Source organism: Lagenorhynchus albirostris, chromosome 21, assembly GCF_949774975.1.
Source record: "Lagenorhynchus albirostris chromosome 21, mLagAlb1.1, whole genome shotgun sequence".
In the NCBI taxonomy this organism is placed as follows: domain Eukaryota; kingdom Metazoa; phylum Chordata; class Mammalia; order Artiodactyla; family Delphinidae; genus Lagenorhynchus; species Lagenorhynchus albirostris.
Window position 1 is genome coordinate 28797353 of NC_083115.1, and position 23358 is coordinate 28820710.

Here is a 23358-nt window from a genome sequence, read left to right on the forward strand (position 1 = left end):
TTATGTGGCAGCATGGAGGGATCTATGTAAAGAGAAGTGCCAAATTCAATGAAAAGGAGATGAGAAAAAAGCTGCAGAGCTACATCAATGCAGGAGCTCCAGTAAGATTACGCTCATTTTCATTAATTTTCTTATCAACTCTCATTCTTTAATTTAAACATTAAATTAGCATTTAAGAATTGTTTTGAAAATATAGTATCCCGTGTGTAATAAATAATTCAGAGTTTTCGAGGCAACAAAAACCCTCTAAATATAGGTAAGCAGTTATTTTTGGCCACCCGAAAGATTGCGGCAGGCGATTGGATCCTTTGCTGGTAGTTGTCAGTATTGACCTTAAAGAGGAGTAACAAGAACATTTGCTGTCTTCAGTCTATAAATAGAAAACAGAACTGCGCTTGTAACCTTAGCTTCAGCCACTTCAGAGCTCTTCCAACTCTGCTTCTTCAGTCACATGGAGTTTTAGAACAGCTGTTTTCTGTCGGTATAAATTTGGATTTCTTGTATCTGTTGAGTTATTTGAAAAGTCAGGAAAAGTATGAACATCTACAAATGAAGAATCATTGAGTGTAAATGTTACTTATAAAACCTTGCTCCGCCCAGAAGGAATCTCAATATTCTCTTTGAAGAATGCCGATTGCTGCCCTATAGCTTTTCCCCGGCACTCTCCGGGGACAGAGCACCATGACTGCAGTGACCTCCTGAGCTTTATTCCCCAGTGCATGGCATGCTTTTCTGTCCTGGTGCTCAGGGGCTTAGCTCCCAGTTACCAGTTCTTTTCTTCTTTCTTCTTTCCTTCCCGCTCTCCTCCTCCCCGCCCAGTTGCCCCCTCTCTCCACCTTCCGCGTCTTCTCTTCTTGCTCATGGTGCCTTCTTTCCTTGTGTGCTTGGTGATCTTTGTCTGCTCCTGATTGTACCTGGAAAATTATTTGCAGAAATCAGCTCAAGCGTAAGATGAAAGTGCCTTCCCCCAGAGAACGGTGGCATTTGTTTTAGCTGGGCCCCTCGAGGCGAGGCGCCTCTCCTCCGGGCCCGCCCAGACCAAATGCTGAGCTTGAGGCTGACTGGACCACCCAGGCGACGCAACCAAGGTGGCAAGTGCACGTGAGGCCTGGATTGCCTGCTTTACTTTTGCACCAGGAGTGAAGCCTGTGGCATTCCCTCCACTTCTGGTTCACTCTCACTGTTTCCAACAGGAGGTCTGTGGCCTTCGATTTCGGTTCCCCTCACCTTTTGAATCTCTTAGAACGAAGTTCTTTTCTGGGCTTACTTCTGCCTTACTGTGTTTGCTTTAATCTTGGTCTTACCATCTTGTCAGCTCTTGGATACTTTTAAGATGATGTTATATCCAGCTTTTTAAGTTGTTTTCAGTAGGAAAGTCAGTTCAAATAACCTAATCTTGGGCTACCGGAGAACTTTTCTGTTTTTCAAGGGCAAGAGTCTAGTGTTTTGATGTTCATGCAGTGATGCTGAATGGCAGGCTCGTGAGGCAGTGCTGTGAGCCGCTGTCACTTCAGGTCACTACAGGTCTGAGGCCGGTTTCTTAGAGTCTGGATGAATCGTCTTTTTTTTTTTTTTTTTTTTGCGGTACGCGGGCCTCTCACTGTTGTGGCCTCTCCCGTTGCGGAGCACAGGCTCCGGATGCGCAGGCTCAGCGGCCATGGCTCACGGGCCCAGCCGCTCTGCGGCATGTGGGATCTTCCCGGACCGGGGCACAAACCCGTGTCCCCTGCATCGGCAGGCGGACTCTCAACCACTGCGCCACCAGGGAAGCCCTTCATTTTTTAATATTAAAGGCTATGAAACATACATAATCTCAGACTCTTCATTATGCTCTTTTGTTTCTGAAAGTTAATCACATAATTGACAGGGTGGAATATATTTATCAAGTCAACTTCCATATGGCTTAATTTTCCTCACAGAAATCTATGGTTAATCATTAAATCAGCTCTTATTATTCACTACTAGTATTATTTGAGAGACTGCAGAATTTTGTTTCCAAAAATATGTCTGAATTATCAATTACTAAGAAATACATCTTCTCAATAAATATTGCTGAGACAATATTTTTATAAGGTACTTATCAGTTGGGGGTGCAAATGAAACATTTATGACAAAAATAACTACTTCATCTATAGAAGTCACTTAGTCAGCATTGGAGCCAGGCAGTTTACAGCACAAATATGGAATCTTGTGCTTTGTTTCTTCCCAAATTTAACTGAAGTTCCTTTTCAAATATGAGGCAACCTAGTGCATAAGAGTATTGGCTTTGACATCAGATTTGAGTTTAAATTCCAGATCTGCCATTTAAACTTTGTTACTTTGTACATCACTTAACTTCTCTAAGCTTTAGTTTCCTTATATGGTAAATTTGTTAATATTTACTTAATTTGGTAGATAGGATTAAATAACATGTTTGAAAATTATGCTTATTGTATTTTCCTATTGCTGCTGTAACAAAGTACCACAAACTTACCAGCTTAAAATAACACAAATATTGAATATAACAGCAAAAGCACAGGTAACAAAGATAAACAAATGGGACTACATCAAACTAAAAAGTTTCTGCACAGCAAAGGAAATAATCAACAAAATGAAAAAGCAGCCTACAGAATGGGAGAGAATACTTGCAAACCACATATCCTATCCAATAAGGTGTTAATTTCCAAAATATTTGAGGAACTCATGCAACTCACTAGCAAAAAAACAAATAACTCAATTGAAAATGGGCAAGGGACTTGAAAAGACATTTCTCCAAAGAAGACATACAAATAGGCAACAGGTGCATGAAAGGTGCTCAGCATCGCTTATCATCAGGAAAATGCCAGTCACAACCACAGTGAGTTATCACCTCACACCTGTTAGGATGGCTGTTATCACAAAGTCAGAAGATGGAAGTGTTTGTAAGGATATAGAAAAGTTAGCCGATGTTGGTGGGAATATAAGAATTCCATAGTGGTACAGCCATTATGGAAAACAGAATGGAGGTACCTCAAAAGATTAAAAAAAGAACTACCGTATGATCGAGCAATTCCACTCCTGGGTATATATCCAAAAAAATAAAATTTCTATCTGGAGGAGATATCTGCATTCCCATGTTCATTCACAGCAGCCAAGATATGGAAACAACCTAAGTGTGCGTTGACAGATGAATAGATAAAGAAAATGTGGTGTACACAGACACACACACACAAAATGGAATTTTTTCAGCCTTAAAAAAGAAGGAAATCCTGTTCTTTGCAACAACATGGATGAACCTCAAGGACATTATGCTAAGTGAAATACGCTTGACACAGAAAGACAAACACTGCATGGTCTCACTTATATGTGGAATCTAAAAAGGCTGAACTCATAGAACCAGAGGGTAGAATGGTAGTTCCCAGGGCTGGGAGTTGGGGGAAATGGGGAGATTCAGTTACAAGATGAATAAATTCTGGAGATGTAGTGTACAGTATAGTGACTATACTTTATAATAACATATTGCGTACTTGAAATTTGCTGAAAGAGTAGATTTTAAGTGTTCTACCATAAAAAAAATACGGTAACTATGTGGTGTACACGTATAGTAAGGCATCGCATTGTACACCTTAAATATATACAGTTTTTATTTGTCAATCATACCTCAATAAAGCCAGAAAACAAAGTAATCCTAATTTATTATCTAAATCATTCTGGAGGCCAGCAGTTCAAAATGGGTCTCACTGGACTAAAGTCAAGGTGGCAGTGCACTGAGGTCCTTAGGGAGATTCCGAGGGAGAATCCATTCTCTTGCCTTTTCCAGTTTCTGGAGGTTTACTGCCCTCCTAGCTCACGACTTCTTTCTGTCTGCAAGGCCAGCAGTGGCCGGTCTGTCTCCTTCGTGCTGGCCGTGTCTGTGGTTCTGACTCTTCTGCCTCCCTCTTTCCTGTCCTTGTGATCACGTGATCGCATTGCCCCCACCCCCCCACCCGGTGTTCTACTATCAGCCCTTACCCTGAGGTCCAGTGGCTGGTAGTCTTAAATCCCCCTTTGCTGTAACCTGCCCTATTCACAGGTTCCGAGCATTAGGAGCTGGACGTTTGGGGGAGGGGCCGTTATTCTGCCTGCCACGCCCGTGTGCATCTGTGTGATTTTATCACTGTTTTCTGATCATACATAGGGCACTTGCATAATTAAATAATATACTCTTTGAGGAAAGAGGTACTTTGTATCTTCCACATTTTTGTATTCTTTCCTCTGTAAATGTGCAATGGAATTTTTAATGGGTTGAATGTTTCTGATTATAAATGTAGAAAACTTGATAAAGAAGTTATACTGTGCTAGATTGGTTTAATTTGGGAGACAGAAGGCAGAGAGGAACCATCTTATTTATATTCTGTGCATCTCAGTATGAAATAGCTTTTTATTTAAAGAGAAAGCAAGTAATTAAAAGATGTCTAGCTAATCAAAACTTATTACGTTCTGAGATATTATTTCTGTATAAATGTGCCTGCTTTGGAACTCTTCAGTAAACTAGTAGAATTTTTAAAAACCAGCGGGGGAGGAAACAATATGAAGAGCTGCCACACAGGGCTTGATATTCTCACATATTTCCTTTAATCCTCACAGCAACCCTGAGTCTTCATTTGGGAGTGAGAAACTGAGGTTCACTTAAAAAGTAAATTAACTTTTCCTAAGCATGGAGAAAAGGCTGTTTTTAGTAGAAAATCATCAGTTCAATAGTTGGTTACAATTTGAATATATTTTAAACTCTTAAATAGCTCTTTTCTTTTCGAGTAGACTGTTAATGTGAAATAGCCTGCTAATTTTCCGGTAGGGGCCAAAGTGCGTGTGTTTAAAGTGGTATGTCACATCTTGAATATAGATTTTTCTTATGTGGAAGGTCGTCACTAAAGAAAAACAGACTCTCTGGTTCCTTCCAAATGAAAATTTAGCAGAATAAAAGAGTTACATGAACAGTAGCAAAAATCTTGTGCATAATTTGATTGGTTTGTGACAGTTTGTCAGTTTTTTCCTGTCCTCCTCATTGCTTCCCTGTCCTTGAGCAGGGATTTCACTTATATTTTCCTTAATTGAGAAGCAGGTCCAGAAATGTCAGTCCCTGTGGCCGTTCTTCTCTTGCCCTAGTGCTCTACTTTTAGTCCCTCCACTTCCTCTGCTGCCACCTTCTCTATTTCCAGGGGAACTAAAGAAGGGAGCAGCCTTTTGGTCAGCAATTTGAAAGCCGTAGCAAGGAAGTTATCAGATGAGAACACCTCTGTTGTCCTGGGCTCTCATTCCTGAGAGAAGCAGAACTGCTTTGTCTCATGGCCTTTGGAGGGAGTTATTGAGAAGGCAACACACCAAGCTGGTGGCAGGGAAGGCAGGTCCCCTCGGTCAGGGTGATTAGCTACTCGTGTCACGTTGTGCTTCTTCCCACCAGATGCACCATCGCAGGTTCCTAGAGCAGCTCTGTTTTCACTGTAACAGCGAATTGCAGCGTTATTTTGTACCAGGCACCGTACTGAGTAGACTGTATGACTTACCACCTTTTTTTTTTTTTTTTCTTAAGAAGCGATATGAGTTTAATTACTCTGGAACAGTCACCCCCCAAATGATGCCTGAACCTGAAAGGTACATAAAAATGACCAAAAATATCTTAAAATAATAGAGCTGAAGGTTAATTGTCGTTTTTCCCTCAGAGCAAGTGTGTGTTCAGCTGGACAGTAAATTACAAACCATGTCAAACCATGTTAAGGCAGATGATAAATCTGGTTGCATTTGTTATGACTCCCGGGCAAGTGACCTTGTGGGAGCAGGACGGTCTTCATCCCAGCTGTGTGGTCAGTCGGCCCAGGACGGGGCAGCCCTGGAGGCAGCAGGTGGGGACCAGGCCCTGCCTGTCTGGCCACTGCTCGTCCTGCTGACCCTCTGTGACTGAAGTGGACACAGCACCCTGGCCCTTGTTGACATCACTGATGCACACCCACTGCCCGTCGACCAACTCCTTCGACAGGGTCACCCTATTGTCTCCCCTTGAGGCAGCCAGGATGTTGGCTGTGATGGGCTGGCTCCCGTGCCGTACAACATCACTGAACTTGTGCAGCAGTTTGGGGGACCACGCACTGCCCGAGGCACCATCACAGGCCCAGATGAACACTGGACCATCCTGGGAGCAGCTGGCAATGGTGCTGGTAGGCAGGCCGATGGAGGGGGCCCAGGCCACATCTCAAACCCAGTCACTGTGGGCTTCCAACTTCTGCCCTTCCTTCCACTGCCGCCCTCCTCCTCCGTCCACGGTTTGATGAGGTTGTCACAGCCAGCTAATGCAAACTTCTTGATGTAGTTGGGCTTCTGCCCAGATGGCTGGTCTGTGAGACTTCCAGGTCCTACAGCAGGGGCCCAGCAGACGGCATTGCCGCCAATAGTGTGAGCACTGTTGGTCTTCTTCACTTCCCACCGGCCCAACCTGGTGTAAGTCAGCAGAGAAATGGCCCCATCCGAGCTCCCACAGGCTAGGATCGGGCCGTAGTCATGGGGGGCCCAGCACACAGAGTTTACTGAGGAGTCGTGTCCCGTGAGCTCATGCGTCTTCTCCCAGGTGCCATTTTCCTCTTTCCGGTCGTAGGAGCAGGATGCCAGGACATTGCCATGCATGGGGTGGGCCCAGGCCACTTGCCACACAGGACCCTCATGACGCCTGAGGTCGGCGACGAGAATCTTTCCTCCGCTGAGCACGTCGAAGGTCTTGACGGGCCTGTCGTCAGATGAGCAGGTTGCCCGGCGGGTGCCGCGGTGGTCCGCCTGGGCATCTCGCTGCAGAGGGAGGGCTGCTCGGGAAGCCTGCGGGAATCACGTCCTCGTGGGGCGTGTCCGCAGTGGTAATGACTGACGCCACGGTCACGGCAGCTCCAGGCCTTGGACATGGCAGGTCCCAGCGGCACGTCGACTTACCACCTTCTGTCATTGTAACATCCCAGTGAGGCGTAGGTGCCACTGTTGCTTCATTTTATAGATGAGGAAACTTAGGTGCAGAGAGGAGGAGGTCATCCAGGGCCACAGGGCCTGTGAGGGGAGAGTCGGGATTGAAGTCAGTTATTCATACTGCTCTGTGCTTTCTCTAGTGACAGTCTTTGTAAATACAATTTCCCATAGAAGACCACCTACTCTGTGGCGTAATGGCCATAAAATAGCTTTATTTATTGTTTAGCCAGTGACCTTAATAATTTAATAATAATTCATTGTGTGACTGTCATATTTTACTTTTTTAATGTAACTTTTATTCTGTGTAATGATTAGTTTCTTTTAAAGTTTGGAACCCATTCGCTGACTTGTGGAAGATAGTAATGGGCTTTGGCCTGTTTATTTGTTTATTGAGATGTAATTCACATACTGTGAAATTCACCATCCTAAAGCATGTCATTCAGTGGTTTTCCACATATTGGCCAAGTTGTGCAGCCGTCACCACTATGTAATTCCAGAACGTCTTCATCACCCCAAGGAGCCTGTGCCTCTTAGCAGTCGCTCCCTGCTTGCTCCTCTTCCCATCCTGCGCCTAGAAAATCTGTACAACTTGTGTGGTCTAATTTTGCTTCATGCCATTCTTCCACTTCCACATTGAGTTACACTGGCTTTTTCTTAGTCCTGCAGCGCCCCAGCTCTTCCCCACCTGAGAGTCTGCACACAGTGTGTCTTCTATCTGGTGGCTCCCTCGCACTGAAGCACTGTTGGTGAGGTGTGATTGACGTGCAGTAGGCTGCAGACGGTTACTGTGTAGAATTTGATGAGTTTTGGTGTCTGTATACAAACCATTGCCACAGTCGAGATACTGCCCATATCCACAAGCTCCAAAGGTGTCCTTGTGCCTCTTTGTGCCTGCTCCGTCTCAAGGCAGTCACCGAGCTGCTTTCTGTCACTATGGATTAGTTTGTACTTTTTAGAACTTTATATAAATGGAATCATACAGTTTGTACTCTTTGTTTGGGAGTGAGTTGGGCTTCTTCCACTTAGCATAATCATTTTGAGATTCCTCTAGTCATTGTATGTATCAATAGCTTGTTTCTTTTTACCACTGCTGAGCAGCCTTGAATAGAACTGGTGAGGGTGGGCGTCCTTGCCTTGTTCCTTGTCTGCTGGGGAAAGCACCTGTTCTTTTATCATTCTTTAGGCCTTAGACCCATCATCCATTCTAGTTTCCCTCGTGTCATTTTCTTTCATATCATCTTGTTCTTTTTCTTCGTAGTCACATAGTGTGTAATTATATATTTGTATTTGTTTAGTGTACTTTTTTCTCACTTGTCTCCAAAGACCATATTGTTTTGTTACTCTGTATATAGCACCTGGCACATAATAGGTGTACAAGAAATATTTCTTGAATGAACCCTGCATGAATAGTTCTTTCTTATTTTCTTGCTAACCGTCAGTGTTTTGTTTTGTTTTGTTTTGTTTTTGCGGTACGCGGGCCTCTCACTGCTGTGGCCTGTCCTGCTGCAGAGCATAGGCTCCGGACGCGCAGGCTCAGCGGCCATGGCTCACGGGCCCAGCCGCTCCGCAGCATGTGGGATCTTCCCGGACCGGGGCACGAACCCGTGTCCCCTGCATCAGCAGGCGGACTCTCAACCACTGCGCCACCAGGGAAGCCCCTGTCAGTGTTTTTTAAGTAAAACATCTGAGAGACAGAAAATAATACCACATGAGTTATTAACCATTCCAATCATGAACTGTTTTATTTATAAATGATTGAGTGAAAAGCTAATAACCTTCACTAATTGCTTTCATGGCTTTGAATACAAACTTCACTAATTTAAAATGTTTTCTCATGAGAATGAATTTGTGGTTTTGGGAACTAATTTTAGTATTTTTCTTCTGGTTTTTCCTTCTGTCTCCTGGAACATAATAAGGAATTCTTAATTAAAAAATTTTTTTTACCCAGTTTTCTACATTTTTTGACCACTCTGAAAAGATAACCAAACACAACCTATTAATTTCTAAGTTAGGCAAAGATAGTAGCTTCTAAAAATTATATATGCAGATGGATAAAAAACTTCTGCATTTGCATGGAAGTTGAAAACACAAAATTGCAGAGCCACCATTATACCAGCTTTTCAGGTTAAACTTTGGAAGAGAATGATCATATGTTTATCTAATGAAAAAATTCAAATTTTCACATAGGTTCATTTATATCTATGTGAAAATCATAGATCATTCAGATAAAAGAATATTTCTGTGCTGGACATCGAGGTAGATGGTCTTACCTGGGATCTGGTAAGGATGGATAAAATGAGCATACTTTTCTCTCATGAGCTCCTTAAGTTTAGACTAATTGATTACTTAGTAAACATCCAGCTTGATTTATAACTCATTTATAATTGCATTGTTTTAATTTATGAGGCCACTTGTAAATTGAGTCATTTAAAATGCATTAAGGGAGTCTTATAAAATAAGAATACTGTGTGAATCTTTTGAAATACGAACATCTATTACCTTTTATATTGTGGAAATTTATATAGTTATGTATATAACTATATATCTCATCCCTCAAATGAGATGTACTTAGGGACCCTGATGTCTAAAATTTACACGTTTTCTTTTTATTTATTTATTTTGGCTGCTCTGGGTCTTCGTTGCCACGTGTGGGCTTTTCTCTAGTTGCGGCGAGCAGGGGCTACTCTTCGTTGCGGTGTGCAAGCTTCTCATCGCGGTGTCTTCTCTTGTTGCAGAGCACGGGCTCTAGGCGCATGGGCTTCAGTAGTTGTGGCACACGGGCTCAGTAGTTGTTGCTCGTGGGCTCTAGAGCGCAGGCTCAGTAGTTGTGGCGCACGGGCTTAGTTGCTCCGCGGCATGTGGGATCTTCCTGGACCAGGGCTTGAACCAATGTCCCGTGCATTGGCAGGCGGATTCTTAACCACTGCGCCACCAGGGAAGCCCTAAAATGTACACCTTTTCAAAAGTCATTTTGCAGAATCTTAGGGGGAAAAAAAGCTCTTTCATTGATGAATTGAGGCTTTGTGTGAGTCATTTATGGCCAGTTTTTAAATTAGTGAATATTTGCATGTAATTAGAAATGTTGGATTCTTAATGACTGACCTACAAATGAATGTAGGACTGTATTTCGCATATAGTCTATGTTAATATTAAGACTTAATTGAATTTGTGCATTTTGGTTGTTCTGCTTGAAATGAAGGTCATAGGTAATTGAATATACTTTTTTTTTTCCCCACCGTGGGAAATACTCTTAGGATTAATAGGGTTAGCATTGATAAGTTAACAGCAACAATAAAAACACTCACATAAAACAAACCAAATTTTCTTTATGGCTTCACAGATGTATCTTGTGATTTTTCCAGAGGGAACAAGGTATAATCCAGAACTAACAAAGGTCATTTCAGCTAGTCAGACATTTGCTGCTCAAGAAGGTAAGTAAAACATTACCTGTATTTGAAAATAAAATTTTTAAAGATAATGACCTTTTAAATTTTTGTTCCTAGAGAAGATATTTATGTTTTACGACAGATGAAATGAATGAATGTTTTTATTCCTTGAATGAATGTCTGTATTATTTCTTAGGAAATGAAGTTTCTTCTCATTAATTCATATGTATGTTATTCCATATGTCTGAGAGATTAAATTCAAGTGCTTCCTACAGTACGTATTTCAGTGCCGTGGATTTAGGCAAAATCTATCTGGGCACATGATTATTTAGATGGAACCTTTTTCTGCAGTCTGGGTTCTGTGTGATGGACAGAGTTTCTATTTTGTAGGTTGACAGACCTAGATTGGAATCCAGATTCTGACATTTATTAGCAGTGTGGCTGCAAGCTGCCTGATGTGACTGAGCATGAGTTTGCTCGTCTCTTAAAAAAGATCTGTGGATTCTGCATCCATGGATTCAATCAACCACAGATGGAAAATATCTGAAATACATTTTTTTCAGGAAGTTCCAAAAAGAAAAACTTGAAATTGCCATGCTGGCAACTATTTACAAAGCATTTACGTTGCACTTACAACTATTTACGTAGCATTTGTGTTGTATCGGTTATTAGAAGAAATCCAGAGCTGATTTAAAGCATACAGGAGGATATGTGCAAATACTAGGCCATTTTATAGAAGGGGCTTGAGCATCTGTGGATTTTGGTGTCCAAGGGGTGGAGTTGGGATTGGGGCTAGTCTTAGAAGCAATCCCCTGTGGATACCAAGGGGTATGCCTAAGTCTGTAAGAATTAAAGTAGAAGATATGTGAAGTTCCTACTGGAGAATATTACACACAGTTAGTTCACAGTTCTTAAAAGCTATTAATGTCCCCAATAATGAGAATGTTCTTAACATCATATTTTAGAAAATTGGATAACTGATACACCAATAAGCTATACAATTTAACCAAATTGGCTGTGTTCTCAAAGGTGTCTCTAAAGATTGACCGTGGATTAGCACGTGGTCTGCCTACTTTGATCAGCAGCGCTACCTGAACAGATGCCCTGTTGCAGCGCTCTGCCAGGGCCTCTGAGGTTATGAGAGCCTGCTGCAAGGGTGGTACTGTTCTGTGTCTGCTCTGACCCATGTGGTAGTGATCATTCGAAATGTGGCTGGTGCATCAGAGGAAATGCATGTTTAATTCTAGCTGGTTTGAGTCAACTCATCATGATCTGAGACGGAATTCTCCCCTTAGACTTCCATCTGGCTAGTCTCCATTTTCCTCCTACCCTCTGGTGCTTCCCGCTTAGTCTCCTTTCTAGCCTCCTCTTCTGCTTTCCTGTTTCATGTTATTTCTGGTGTCTGACTTTGGTCTTTTTCATTTATTTCACTTTCTGTGTTTTTCATGGTGGCCTTCATCTAAAATCCAGAGCTGTCGCCACCATGTATTTCACTGCAGATGACTCACAAAAAGCTTTCTCCCATCCGCACCTCTGTGCCTGACTCAAGACCTGTATTCACAGTGGCCCAGCGGAGAGCTTCACCTGACTGACTCAAAGGCATGTCCCAAACTTGGTGTGTCAAATACAGTATTTACCTTTCCACTCATGCGCTCTATCAGCTGGGCCTCTCTCTTCAAGGTTCCTTCCGCTTTTCTTTACAGAATATACACGTATCCCTCTTGAACTAGTATTTAGTCTTAGATGAACATTACCACTAGTTTTGGGCTGCATTCCCAAGCACATATTAATTCATATAACCTTAGGCAGGTTACTTTATTTTTTTTGGTCTATTTCCTTATCTGTAAATCAGGAATCATAATATCTCCTTCATAGGGCTTTTGTGAGATTCAGTGACATAATGTTTATAGAAAGCCTGGTATGTAATATATATTTACTAAGTCATTACTGCTAACTTAGAAAATGGAGGAGAGGTACCACCACAGGTAAATCTATTAATAATGGCAAAAATTGATAGCCGATCCTGAGGGATAAAACAGAAGGGCTAATAAAATTGGATGTAAGAACTCCAGTCATTACCATTTGGAGCTATTATGTAAAAGGCAAGCAAGGCTATGTCTTGTAACCACATTCCTTTAAGAAATATTTATTACAAAGCAGATATGAGTCCTTATCCAATCGAGGATAGATAAGAACACACGTATATGATGTACAAAGAGATAAGATGTGAGAAGTACAGATAACACTCCGTGGGAGTTGAAGGAAAAGAGAACTAGTGACACACAGGGTGTCTGGATGACTGCCAAGAGGAGGTGACGTCGGAAATGTAGAATTAGGGCCGACACGTATGGGGAAGGGAGGGAATAAGAAATAACAATAGCAAAGACATGGAGTTAAGAGCAAAGAGTTTGATGTCTTCAAGCAAAAGATGAGTGAAGGAGAGCTGTGTGAGTTCAGTGCGTCAGGCTGGCGTGAGTATCAGTCACGGAAGGCGGCGAATTTTAGGCTTCGTGGTCTGGACGTCACTGCAGAGTTGAATGGAAGTCATTGAACAGTATTCTTTGTAATTAGTTCATTATGTTTTATTTAAGAAGTCACAGTCTTAATTCCATTTTTCTAAAAGCATGTTCTATAACTGAGCCCACAAGATATTTTGGGGAAAAAAAGTGTTTCATGTCCAAACGGGTTTAGAAAATGTTGCATTGTGTATCCTTTCCTTAGGGAGTTATAGTTCACGTTTGTGTATTAGTCTCAGAAAAGTACTGTTGTGAAAATGTCTTATTTTGTTTAAGGAACCGTTTTCTAGATTTGTATAAGAAAACAATGATCTAAAATGGTTACACAAAATTTGGGGTTTTCATGAAGTAAATTTTTATGGTTTCAGAAAATTGCGGCTCTCCTGAATTATTCCTTCTCTAATGATTCTAGGTTGCTGAGCCCTGACTTTAACAAAATATATATTTTACTCTTTGAAGCTTAAAATAGTTTATAGATGAATTAGTTTGAGACTCTTCATAAAAACTTGAGTTATGAAGGCCATAAACTATATAAATTTTCAGTTACACTTGTGTGTCACCTCTTATATCCACTTTAATTCTGTTTAGGAATTACAATTTTATGTTAGATGAGATGAAAGGGAAACAATAAACTTAATATTTGGGGATTTTTTTCCTGTTACTTTTCATGTGTCTTGTAAAATCTGATGCATTTTGTTGTCATTAAATAATCAACTACATCTTGGAACACGTGTTTTCAATGAATTGAACAGAGAGCTGAACTCTGGAGAAGTTGACCTAGAGTGCTTTAAGTCCTCACAGACTGTGCTGATTTCATTTTTGATTTCTAACATGTAACACATTCTGCTAAGGTGGTACAACTAGCCATAATATCTTCTAGGAGTTGATAATTTAATAGGAGAGATAAACATGATTGTATTTGTTATCTATTGAGGTGTAACATATTATTCCGTACCTTAATGGCTTAAAATGACAAACATTTATTATCTCACGGTCTCTGTGGGTCAGATGTGTTTAGCTGGTGGCTTCGCGCTCAGCGTCGGTCTGAGGCTGCAGTCAAGGTGTCCGCCGGGGCCGTGGTCACATCCTAGCTTCCCTGGGGAGGAGCTGCCCCCGCGCTCATCACACGACTGTCAACAGGCCTCGGGTCCTCTGTGGCTGTTGGCTGCAGAGTCCGTTTCTTGACACTTGAGCCTCATCACAGAGCTCCTCACAACAGGACAGCTTGCTCCTCTAGAGCGATGGATCAGGGAGGGGCGGGGACAGGAAGAGGGAGAGGTAGTGACAGTGGGAGCATAGGGGAGGGTGAGCGAGACAAGCATGGTCTTCTCAGAACCTAACGTCAGAAGTGACACCCCGTCGCTTTTTCCATATTCTCTTCGTTAGAAACAGTTCACTGGGTCCAGCCCACACCCCAGGGGAGACTGTACAGGGGTATGACTGCAAAGAGGGCCGTGCTAGAGGCTGCCGACCTCAGTGGTGCTCAAGTAGGAGTTTTGCGTAAATAGTGACATCGCGCTAGACTGTGATGAGACACCGATGAGCAGAGTGCACTTGAGGTTAACTCAGTTCCAGATGCGGGTTCGGTGAGGCTTCCTGGGAGAGGAAGCATCTGGGCGGCTGTAAAGAGCCTCGCTGGAAAAGGCATTGGTCGTGGGGAGGCTGCCTTTCAGTAGGAAAGTGTGGCACGAGCCCAGGAGCGCTGAGAGCTCTCTGCTGTCTCAAAGCACAGTCAGTGTGTGGGGCGTAGGGCAGAGTGAGAGCCTGGGGGGGTTCCCGCTACTGGCAAAAAGGCCTGAGCGCGGCTCCGCAGGGGCAGTTGAGGTCCTCACAGTAGTAACCAGATGTCCAGAAACTAGTACGCTGTTTTCAACACCTTCGCCTCTTACAACCCTTTTATAATGTGTGATGGACTAATTCATTAAATATATTAAGCAAGTCAGAATTAGCCCGGGACATTTTATTGTATCTTGTCACGGGCCAGATCACTAGTTGTTGTTGAGGTATAATAAGTTTGCATGATGGAATGAGTATAATCCCAGATTACTGTCTGTGTGGAGAATAACATAGAATTATTGTGTGTTTTGGCTTTGAAGGACTAATGATTTCTTTTGTACAATTTACGTGTGTGTGTGTGTGTGTGTGTGTGTGTGTGTGTGTGTATTCCTATTTAAATATTGGTGTACTTTTTTCAGTTGGGTGAGACAAATGGTTATTTGCAAATAGATTTATTTACTGTGTTATGTTTACGCAGATTTGTCGTTTCAGTCCAGGTTTTAGGGCCTGTGTTAGTCACCTCGGGCTGCCGTAACAAGCCACCACAGACTGAATGGCTTAAACAGCAGACATTTATTTTCTCCCAGTTCTGGAGGCTGGATGTCCAAGATCAAGGTACCAGCAGGGTTGGTTTCTCTTGAGGCCTCTCTTCCTGGCTTGTGGGCAGCCACCTTCTTGCTGTGTCCTCACATGACCTTTCCTCTGTGGGCTCGCTCACAGAGCGAGGTCTCAGGCATCTCTTCCTCTTTTTATAAGGACATCAGTCCTGTTGGACTAGAGCCCCACCTTTATGACCTCATTTAACCTGAATTACCTCCCTAAAGACCCTTTGGGGTTAGGGCTTCAAAATGAATTAGTGGGGCAGGGGTGGGGTGGGGACAGAGACAGACACTTCAGTCCATAACAGAGCCTTAAATTATTTTTCTATATGTAATTACATTTAATACTAATATTTCTTAATTTATCATTTTAAAAACAATGTTTATAAATACATTATATAAATATTATTACCTTATAAATTTAATAGCTTATATATAGCTACTAAAAGTTACTTATTTTTAAAAATGCACACTAATTTTGTAATGCTAAAACAAGTACTTTTTTTTTTTTTTTTTTTTGCTGTACGTGGGCCTCTCACTGTTGTGGCCTCTCCGTTGTGGAGCACAGGCTCTGGACGTGCAGGCTCAGCGGCCATGGCTCACGGGCCCAGCCGCTCCGTGGCATGTGGGATCTTCCTGGACGGGGGCATGAACCCGTGTCCCCTGCATCGGCAGGCGGACTCTCAACCACTGCGCCACCAGGGAAGCCCTACTTAAAAATTTTACCAGAATAAATATTGCTGTTTACTCCTCCTGCCTTTTCACAGTCCTTTCAGCTGCCCTTTTGCGAATTCTTGATCCACTCAAGCCTGGTCTAAACTCTCAGTCAGCAGTTCCCAGATTGGTGCCGGAACCAGCAACATCAGCATTGTCCAGAAACTGGCGTGAAATCCAGATTCTCAGGATCCACCCCAGACCCACTGCCTCAGAAGCTCTGGGGCTGAGGCTCAGCCTTGCAGATGACCCTGAGGCATCCCAAAGTTTTAGAACCACTGGTCCAAGCGAGATTAGTTGTTTGCTCAACAGGCTAGTTGGGTCAGATTCTGGTGTTTTAACTAGAACATGTGGATCTATTATTTATTGGTAAACTTTCATTTTATTCTTGTTTCATTAAGAAAAAGAAAAAAATAATAGCAGTTATTTACCCATTGTAGGGAACAGACATGGGGAATAGGGAAGGGGCTTTCCATCTGGGTCCTGTAAACTTCAGGTACTGCTTTCCTAATTTAAATCTTTCTCAGTTATGTGAGGTGTTTCATTTGAACTCATTTTCCTTAGAAGCGTTTTAGATATTTTGCTAGGAAAATTGGCATCTTATGTACCTTAATCTTCCCCCTGCAGCTATTAAAGTGAGCTCAGAAGTGGTTTTTACCACAGCAGCCAGCAGGATGATAGACATAAACTTTTAGAACTCTAGTAGTAGAAGACAGAAATTTTAGTGACACACCTATAATGGCAAAACGGATACCTAGAATTTTCATGTTATTGAGCAAGTTATATTATTGATCAAGATCTTTGTAGTTTTAAAACTCTTTAGGATTTGTGGAATTCAGCTTTCATCCTTTGAATAACACTGCCTATTGTATAGGTTTAAGGGTCCTTTCAAAACATAAAAGCAAAAGGATTTTTTTTGGTAGACTTCACTCAGTAGAAGTTATTAGTATATCTGGAACATCATATAAACAAATTTAAGTGGCAATGGCAAGCTAATAATATTTGTAATATATGGCATATTAATAAACTTAGTATAGAAAGAGATCTTGCTAATTAGTAAGAAAAAGACAAATGAAATAATGGGGAAAAGGACATGAATAGGAAATTTAAGAGATATGAATGATCCACACCAGTGAACAAATGTCCTTCCTCCCTAATAATCAAAGTAATACAAATTAAATGCGCATTGTGAGACCAGCTTTTGAAGGCCAACCTGGCAAACATTAAAAAAGAAAGTTACTGCCCAGTATTGGCCCAGGTTTGGTGGAAAACACACACTTCTCTTTCTGCTGGGCGCTAAGACGACATATTTGTTTCCCGTGGTGCTGTGACAGATTGCCACAGATGTGTCCTCTTACAGTGCCGGCAGCCGGGAGTGTGAAATGGGTCTCACGGGCTGAAATCAGTGTGGGCATAACTAGTTCTGTTCGTAGGCTCTCAGTGAAAGTCCGTTTTCTTGCACAGGATCCAGTGATGGTTTAATGCTCTGCGTTTATAGTCTTGAAACTGCACTGGGTCCTGCAGATCATGTAGCTGGTTCTGCCTCTACCTCCTCCTTGCTGTTCCTTCCTCTGAACCTTTTTCTTTTTTGGCTTAATTCTGACCTGTCTTTCCTTGGCCCTGCTGTAACTCTGAAGGCCTTCGGGAGCTCTCCTGTGTCTCCTGGCCCTGCACTCTGCTCCCCCCACCTGGTACTTCCCGTCCCCTGGCCTTTTGACAGTCCTTAGCTGTCAGTAACCCGGCTTTTTCTACCTTCTCAGCAACTGGGAACGTGATAAAAATCCATGCTGATTGCCGTCTGCAACCAATCCACACCATCAAATCTCAGCTGAGCCAATTACGCTGTGTTTAGCGATTCTTTATTTTTCTCTTTTTGACTATCTGTTCTGTTTTTCAGATTTCCCCCCTCACATCTCAGGGTTTCTCTGCCTTGAAGAAGTTATGTTTCTCTGACAAGATTGTATCATACAATCATATTTATCTCTGTTTCAAAATCTTAATGTTGCTGCTTCAGCAGTTGCCTTTTGCTCGCATTACCTCCACACTGTTCCCCCGGTTCACAAGCACAGCCTGTTTCTCACGTGGATGGATCGTGTGTGTGTGTGTGAGAGTGTGCACATACACCCCACCTAAGGCTTTGCTGTTGTCTCTGTCCTTTTCTTTGGCGCTAGAGAAGTGTGGGCCCCATGCATGCTCACATTTACTCCACCCAGCCTCCAGGAGCTAATCCCAGTGAGCTCTGACTCAACGGAGTGTCACGTCACTGTGGTCACTTGTCGTATTTGTTAATGTGCACGTAACATACAAAGTCATTACTTATGCTCGCCTTGTCATCTCTCCCTTTAGTATTCTCAGTCGCTGCCGTTACTTCAGTTGTCATGTCTAGTCAGATGATTCCCAAATGTTTACTTCTGCCATTTTATAGACCATATTTTCAACTACTTGTAGAGGGTTCTCTCCAACTTCAGCTTCAGCGCCCCAACTGGACTCACCTTTTCCTTGTTAGCTGCCTCGTGTTCTGCCACTCGTGCTCTTTCTGCACGATGGGTATCCGTACACACGTTGACACACACACACCCTCCGCCGCGCTTCCTCATGCCCATCTCTTCCTATTGATGGCCCAGCCTCGTCCATGTCTTCTAGGGCAGAAGCCTCGTTACTTTTTACTCCGTTTTTTTTTTTTTAACTGCCACATTTAATTTTTGCTGAATCGATGTGTATTTGGTTTTTTGAACATCACTTGACTACATTTTCTCTTTCCAGTTGCACTACTTCAGTCCTAATTCAGGACCTCATTGCCTATGACCTGATGTCCTAAACTATTTCTGAAACCTAAACCGTTCTTCTTAGCACCTAGATATTATTTCTCCTTTGGCCTAAAATCCATGGAGTCCCACAGACCAACATAAGTACATCCGCCCATCGTTCTAAAGCCTTCAGCAGTGTCTCCCGGTGCACTTAGCAGTCTTAACTCCTTACTGGCTCTGGACATGTGCTCCACAGACCTTCCACATCCTGCCTCTCTTCCTTCATTCATCCGCTAGGCTTTCCCCCACTTTCTACCCTACTAGCCTCCATCCTGGCCTCGCTCCAACGTGCTGTTTTTCCTGAAGCCTTTACCAGTAAGTTATGAGTGAGTGACAGTATCTTTTAAGTGTGAGTAATATTTTTACATTCTGAGGATATTTTTAATCCCTTAAGACATTCTACCATGTACTATAGCTATTTACTTTATTGTCTCATTAACCTCTAACCTACATGTTTATAGTTTTAGAGTAGTATCGTGTTAATAATTACTGAATAAGAAAGTACTGAACAAGACATTATAAAGTCTTGTGAGCTGTGTGACTTTGAGCAAATGATTTTATCCCTCTGAACCTTGGTTACTTAATTAGTGGGAGTAAAGTGAGATGATAATACGTATGTGTGTGTGCATGTACATATATATTATATATATATAGATATATATATAATGTAGAATCTCCTGCATGGATCAATAAAGATTTTCTGTCCAATGAGTATCATTCATTTATGTTTCCAATATATAATACTAACAACACAATTTCAGGTATACCAACATCACTATAATGGCCCTCGGGGAGAAGCTCGGTCAAAAGGTAGGGTAGAGTATCATTAGTACCAACTAGAAGTTCAGGAGATCTAGAGATGGAAACAAGGCACAGCAGATACTAGAACAGGCTAGATATTGACCAGAAACAATTTAATTAGCTACCATTTTCCTATTTAGGGCTCAGGGGTTTTCTCTTCCGTAGAGGCAGAGGCAGTCCTCAGTGTGGTGAGCTCGAGCCCAAGCAGTTAATTATAAGTGCCTGTTATCTGGCTCTCTCTGTACTGAAACTCTAATTGGTCTCTATAGTGTTATTATGAAATTGGTTTTATTTTTTATTTTATACTTATTTATTTTTGGTCGCGTTGGGTCTTCATCGCTATGCGCGGATTTTCTCTAGCTGTGGCGAGCGGGGGCTACCCTTCGTTGCGGTGCGTGGGCTTCTCACTGCGGTGGCTTCACTTGCTGCGGAGCACAGGCTCTAGGCACGTGGGCTTCAGTAGTTGGTGGCACGCGGGCTCAGTAGTTGTGGCTCACATGCTCTAGAGCGCAGGCTCAGTAGTTGTGACGCACGGGCTTAGTTGCTCCTTGGCATGTGGGATCTTCCCGGACCAGGGCTGGAACCCGTGTCCCCTGCATTGGCAGGCTGATTCTTAACCACTGCGCCACCAGGGAAGTCCCTATGAAATTGGTTTTATAATAATGACCCAAGGTTTGGAGCGGCCCCTAGTACATTCCTCAGTGAGAAGACTGCCTTCACTTTGTCTACATACTAGTGATAGGTATTTCTTATTCATCTGCCACAAAGTTGATTTTTCCAAACCTTCACTATAACTCATTTTTAGGGAAGTATTACTTTTCTGTCTTCTTATTTTCTTACTGACTTAACTTAGATTCTAATAATTGTTCTTACTGAATACCACAGTGTGATTCTGTAGAACTATGGACGTAATAAAACTGGGTGAGTTCCAATAGCAAAGAAGGAAGTATTAACTAATTTAATTGACAAACCAATGTTTCCCAGCCTGGTATACTATTCAGATTTTTGTTATAAGTTTGTGAATAAATTAAACTGTTGCTGCCCTAGGGACTCAAGTCAGACATGTGGTTGTGGGAATCTTTGTCTTTCCCACACCACTCTGCATTTTAAAAATTCTTCTGCGGGAAGATCCCAACATACTATAGCTGTTCTTTCTTATGCAGCTAATTTTCCCTGGAGAGAAGCCATAGAAAATCCAAATCAAGTTTTTTTCTAGTCTATTTTCATGTCACTTCTTTGGAGAGCTACACTTTTCTGTTAAATTGTCAATAAATATTCTAATCCAGGAAAAGGGGGACAGTAGGAAATAGGAAGGGGAAAGGAACAAATTCTTAGCGTTAGCAGGCACACTAATGAGTGATGAATTATTCTATATAAATTGCAATATTGTCTCACTTAAAGAAGCTTTTGAAAGTATAGGTGTGGTATATAACTGATTCAGTTTGCTGTACCCCTGAAACTAACACAACATTGTGAATCAACTATAGTCCAATAAAAATTAAAAAAAATAAAAGTATATGTGTGTGTATATATATAAATAATATACTCAAGAGAATTGAAATCGTATGTTCATACCAAGACTTGTCCATGTGCAGCATTCATATGCAGTTTATATGAATGTTCATAGCTGCATTGCTCACAATAGCCAGAGGGTGAAAACAACCCACATGTCTGTCAGCTAGTCAGTGGATTTACAAAATGTGGCATATCCATACGATGGAACATTATTCAGCCAGAAAAAGTAATGAAGTACTGATGTATGTGCCGGACACAAACGTCCACATGCTCTGATTTCATTTACGTGAAATGTTCGTAATCGGGAAATCCATAGAGACTGAGAGTAGATTTGTGGTAGTGGGGTGGGTGTGTGCCGGGGAGGATAGTGTGCAGTGTCTGCCGTGGCTGAAAGGTGTCTTTGGAGTGGTGAAAATGGTCTGGGATTTGTTAGTGGAGAGGGTTGTATAGCTCTTTGAATAAACTAAAACCATTGAATTGTATGCTTTACAAATGGTGAATTTTATGGTATGTGAATTAGAGTTCAGATTTTTTTTAAAGTTTACCGAGGAATTAGATTCTTTGGTTACCCTAAAAGTCAGGCCAGTATTTCATGTTATATAGACCACATCAGCTCTTAGTTCAAATATTGTACACAGTGGGGGTCATTTAGGTTCCCACCGCATCTCTTTTGAGTAGAAATAGAACTGAAAGAATCAGGGACTTGGAGTCAGAAATTAGGGAATTGTTCCTGAATCTTGAGTGACCATGGGCAAGGTGCTACCACCTTTATTCTGTTGCCAGAAATGAGGATCATATGTTTACTCTTGTCAGAGTTTTCCAAATCAAAGGGTTTCTGAGAGGCCATAAGCTTCTTGAGGGCAGGTTTTCCAACAGCTTCCCACCGGGTCTTATACATGTAGATGTTTAATAAATGTGTATTAAATGAATGTTGATTTAAATTGAGAAAGTCATGTGAGAGTGCTGTCTAAACTTTCTTAATGTCCTGTAGGTATGAGATTTAACCAAAAGTATATACTGGTCTATTAGTGGAAACTTAAAACCAATTTAGATGTTATGTTCTATTTCCAAGGTGTTTTGTGACTAATGTATGGCCACACTGAATCAACTTCTTTTCTAGGCCTTCCAGTATTAAAACATGTGCTGACACCAAGAATAAAGGCAACTCATGTTGCTTTTGATTCTATGAAGAATTACTTAGATGCAATTTATGATGTTACAGTGGCTTTTGAGGGGACTGTGGATGATAAAGGGCAGCGGAAAGAAGCGCCGTCCATGGCTGGTAAGTTGGTTTCGAGCGAGTCATGTATGTTCACCCAGGTAGAGTTATTCTTTAAAAAGGTGGGTGTGTTCTACTACATTACATTGATATGGTTTCCAAGTATATATACTTGTATTTCTCACATATTTTTTATTAATCTGTAACAGTTGAAATTTCATTAGTCCTGCTAAGTTTGGTACTTCTTGGCTGTCCTATTAGTCCTTGAACTTGCCCAATATCATTAACTCAGCCTCTTTCCTCCCAAGGTTTACACCAAGAAATGGAAAAGTTACATAAATCTAAGGAAGGAGTGAGGCAGGAGAGTGGAACCTAGCAGCGCCGAGATGAATCTAAGGAAGGAGTGAGGCAGGAGAGTGCAACCTAGCAGCGCTGAGGTGTGCACTGATGCTCAGTGTCTATCTTTGTATGTGTTTTTCATATAACATCGGTGACATCTAGTGTCACTAACAGTTACGTGACTTTTTCTTTTTTTCAGCCATGTGCTAGGTATTAGGGACCTTTGAGCTACCGTTTATGTCAGAATAACCAGAAAAAACTAGAATTGTAAGCAAGCAGAATGTTTTAGTTAATCATACCCACAGACACTTGTGATTGCTGTCGCCGTTGGGACGTGGGGTGGGCACAGGACGCGTGTGGAGCCGCCGTCCCCTCCTCGGGGTGTCAGGCTGGGGCCTCACGCTTCGCTTTGGCAGCTGGCGGCCGTGCGACTAGCTTGCTTGTCAGGTGCTTCTCTCCGTAGCAGCTCTTGAAGGCGGCTGTTCAGAACGTGTTCAGGGGCACAGAGGGTAGCTCCCGGACGTTGGGAGAGAGGACAGACGGCTGAGGCGGGAAGGGACTAAAAGGTGGCAAATTTGATGGTGGCGGGAGGAGGTCAGACCTGGGGCGGCTGCACCTAAAGCAAGACCGACCGACCGCTCTCGTGACCGCCTTCAACTCCAAGGAAAGCCGGAAGCTCACGCTTTTTAAATTTTATTTTAAGTGTAATTCTTTGGCATATATTATACATCATACAGTTTAAAAATC

At 42.2% G+C, this 23358-nt stretch overlaps 1 protein-coding gene and 1 pseudogene across 12 annotated transcripts in view; one reads left to right on the forward strand and one right to left on the reverse strand.

The window, feature by feature from the left end:
* Positions 1–23358, forward strand: part of AGPAT5 (1-acylglycerol-3-phosphate O-acyltransferase 5) — a 60133-nt gene that overhangs the window by 26513 nt on the left and 10262 nt on the right. Inside the window, exons 4-8 of one of the 12 annotated variants that reach the window (XR_009538245.1) lie at positions 12–101; positions 5528–5589; positions 10280–10370; positions 15096–15232; positions 15785–16127. Coding sequence is in view for 7 of the 12 variants with exons in the window: in XM_060136392.1 (XP_059992375.1) it covers positions 12–101; positions 10280–10370; positions 15110–15232; positions 15785–15933 (453 nt within the window). In the remaining 5 variants the exon portion in view is untranslated. Of the gene's footprint in view, positions 1–11; positions 102–5527; positions 5590–10279; positions 10371–15095; positions 15427–15784; positions 16128–22173; positions 22336–23358 lie in introns of those variants that run through there. The other 11 variants (XR_009538244.1, XR_009538247.1, XR_009538243.1 and 8 more) reach the window with 11 other exon arrangements.
* On the reverse strand, positions 5768–6922 carry LOC132512787 (protein SEC13 homolog; annotated as a pseudogene).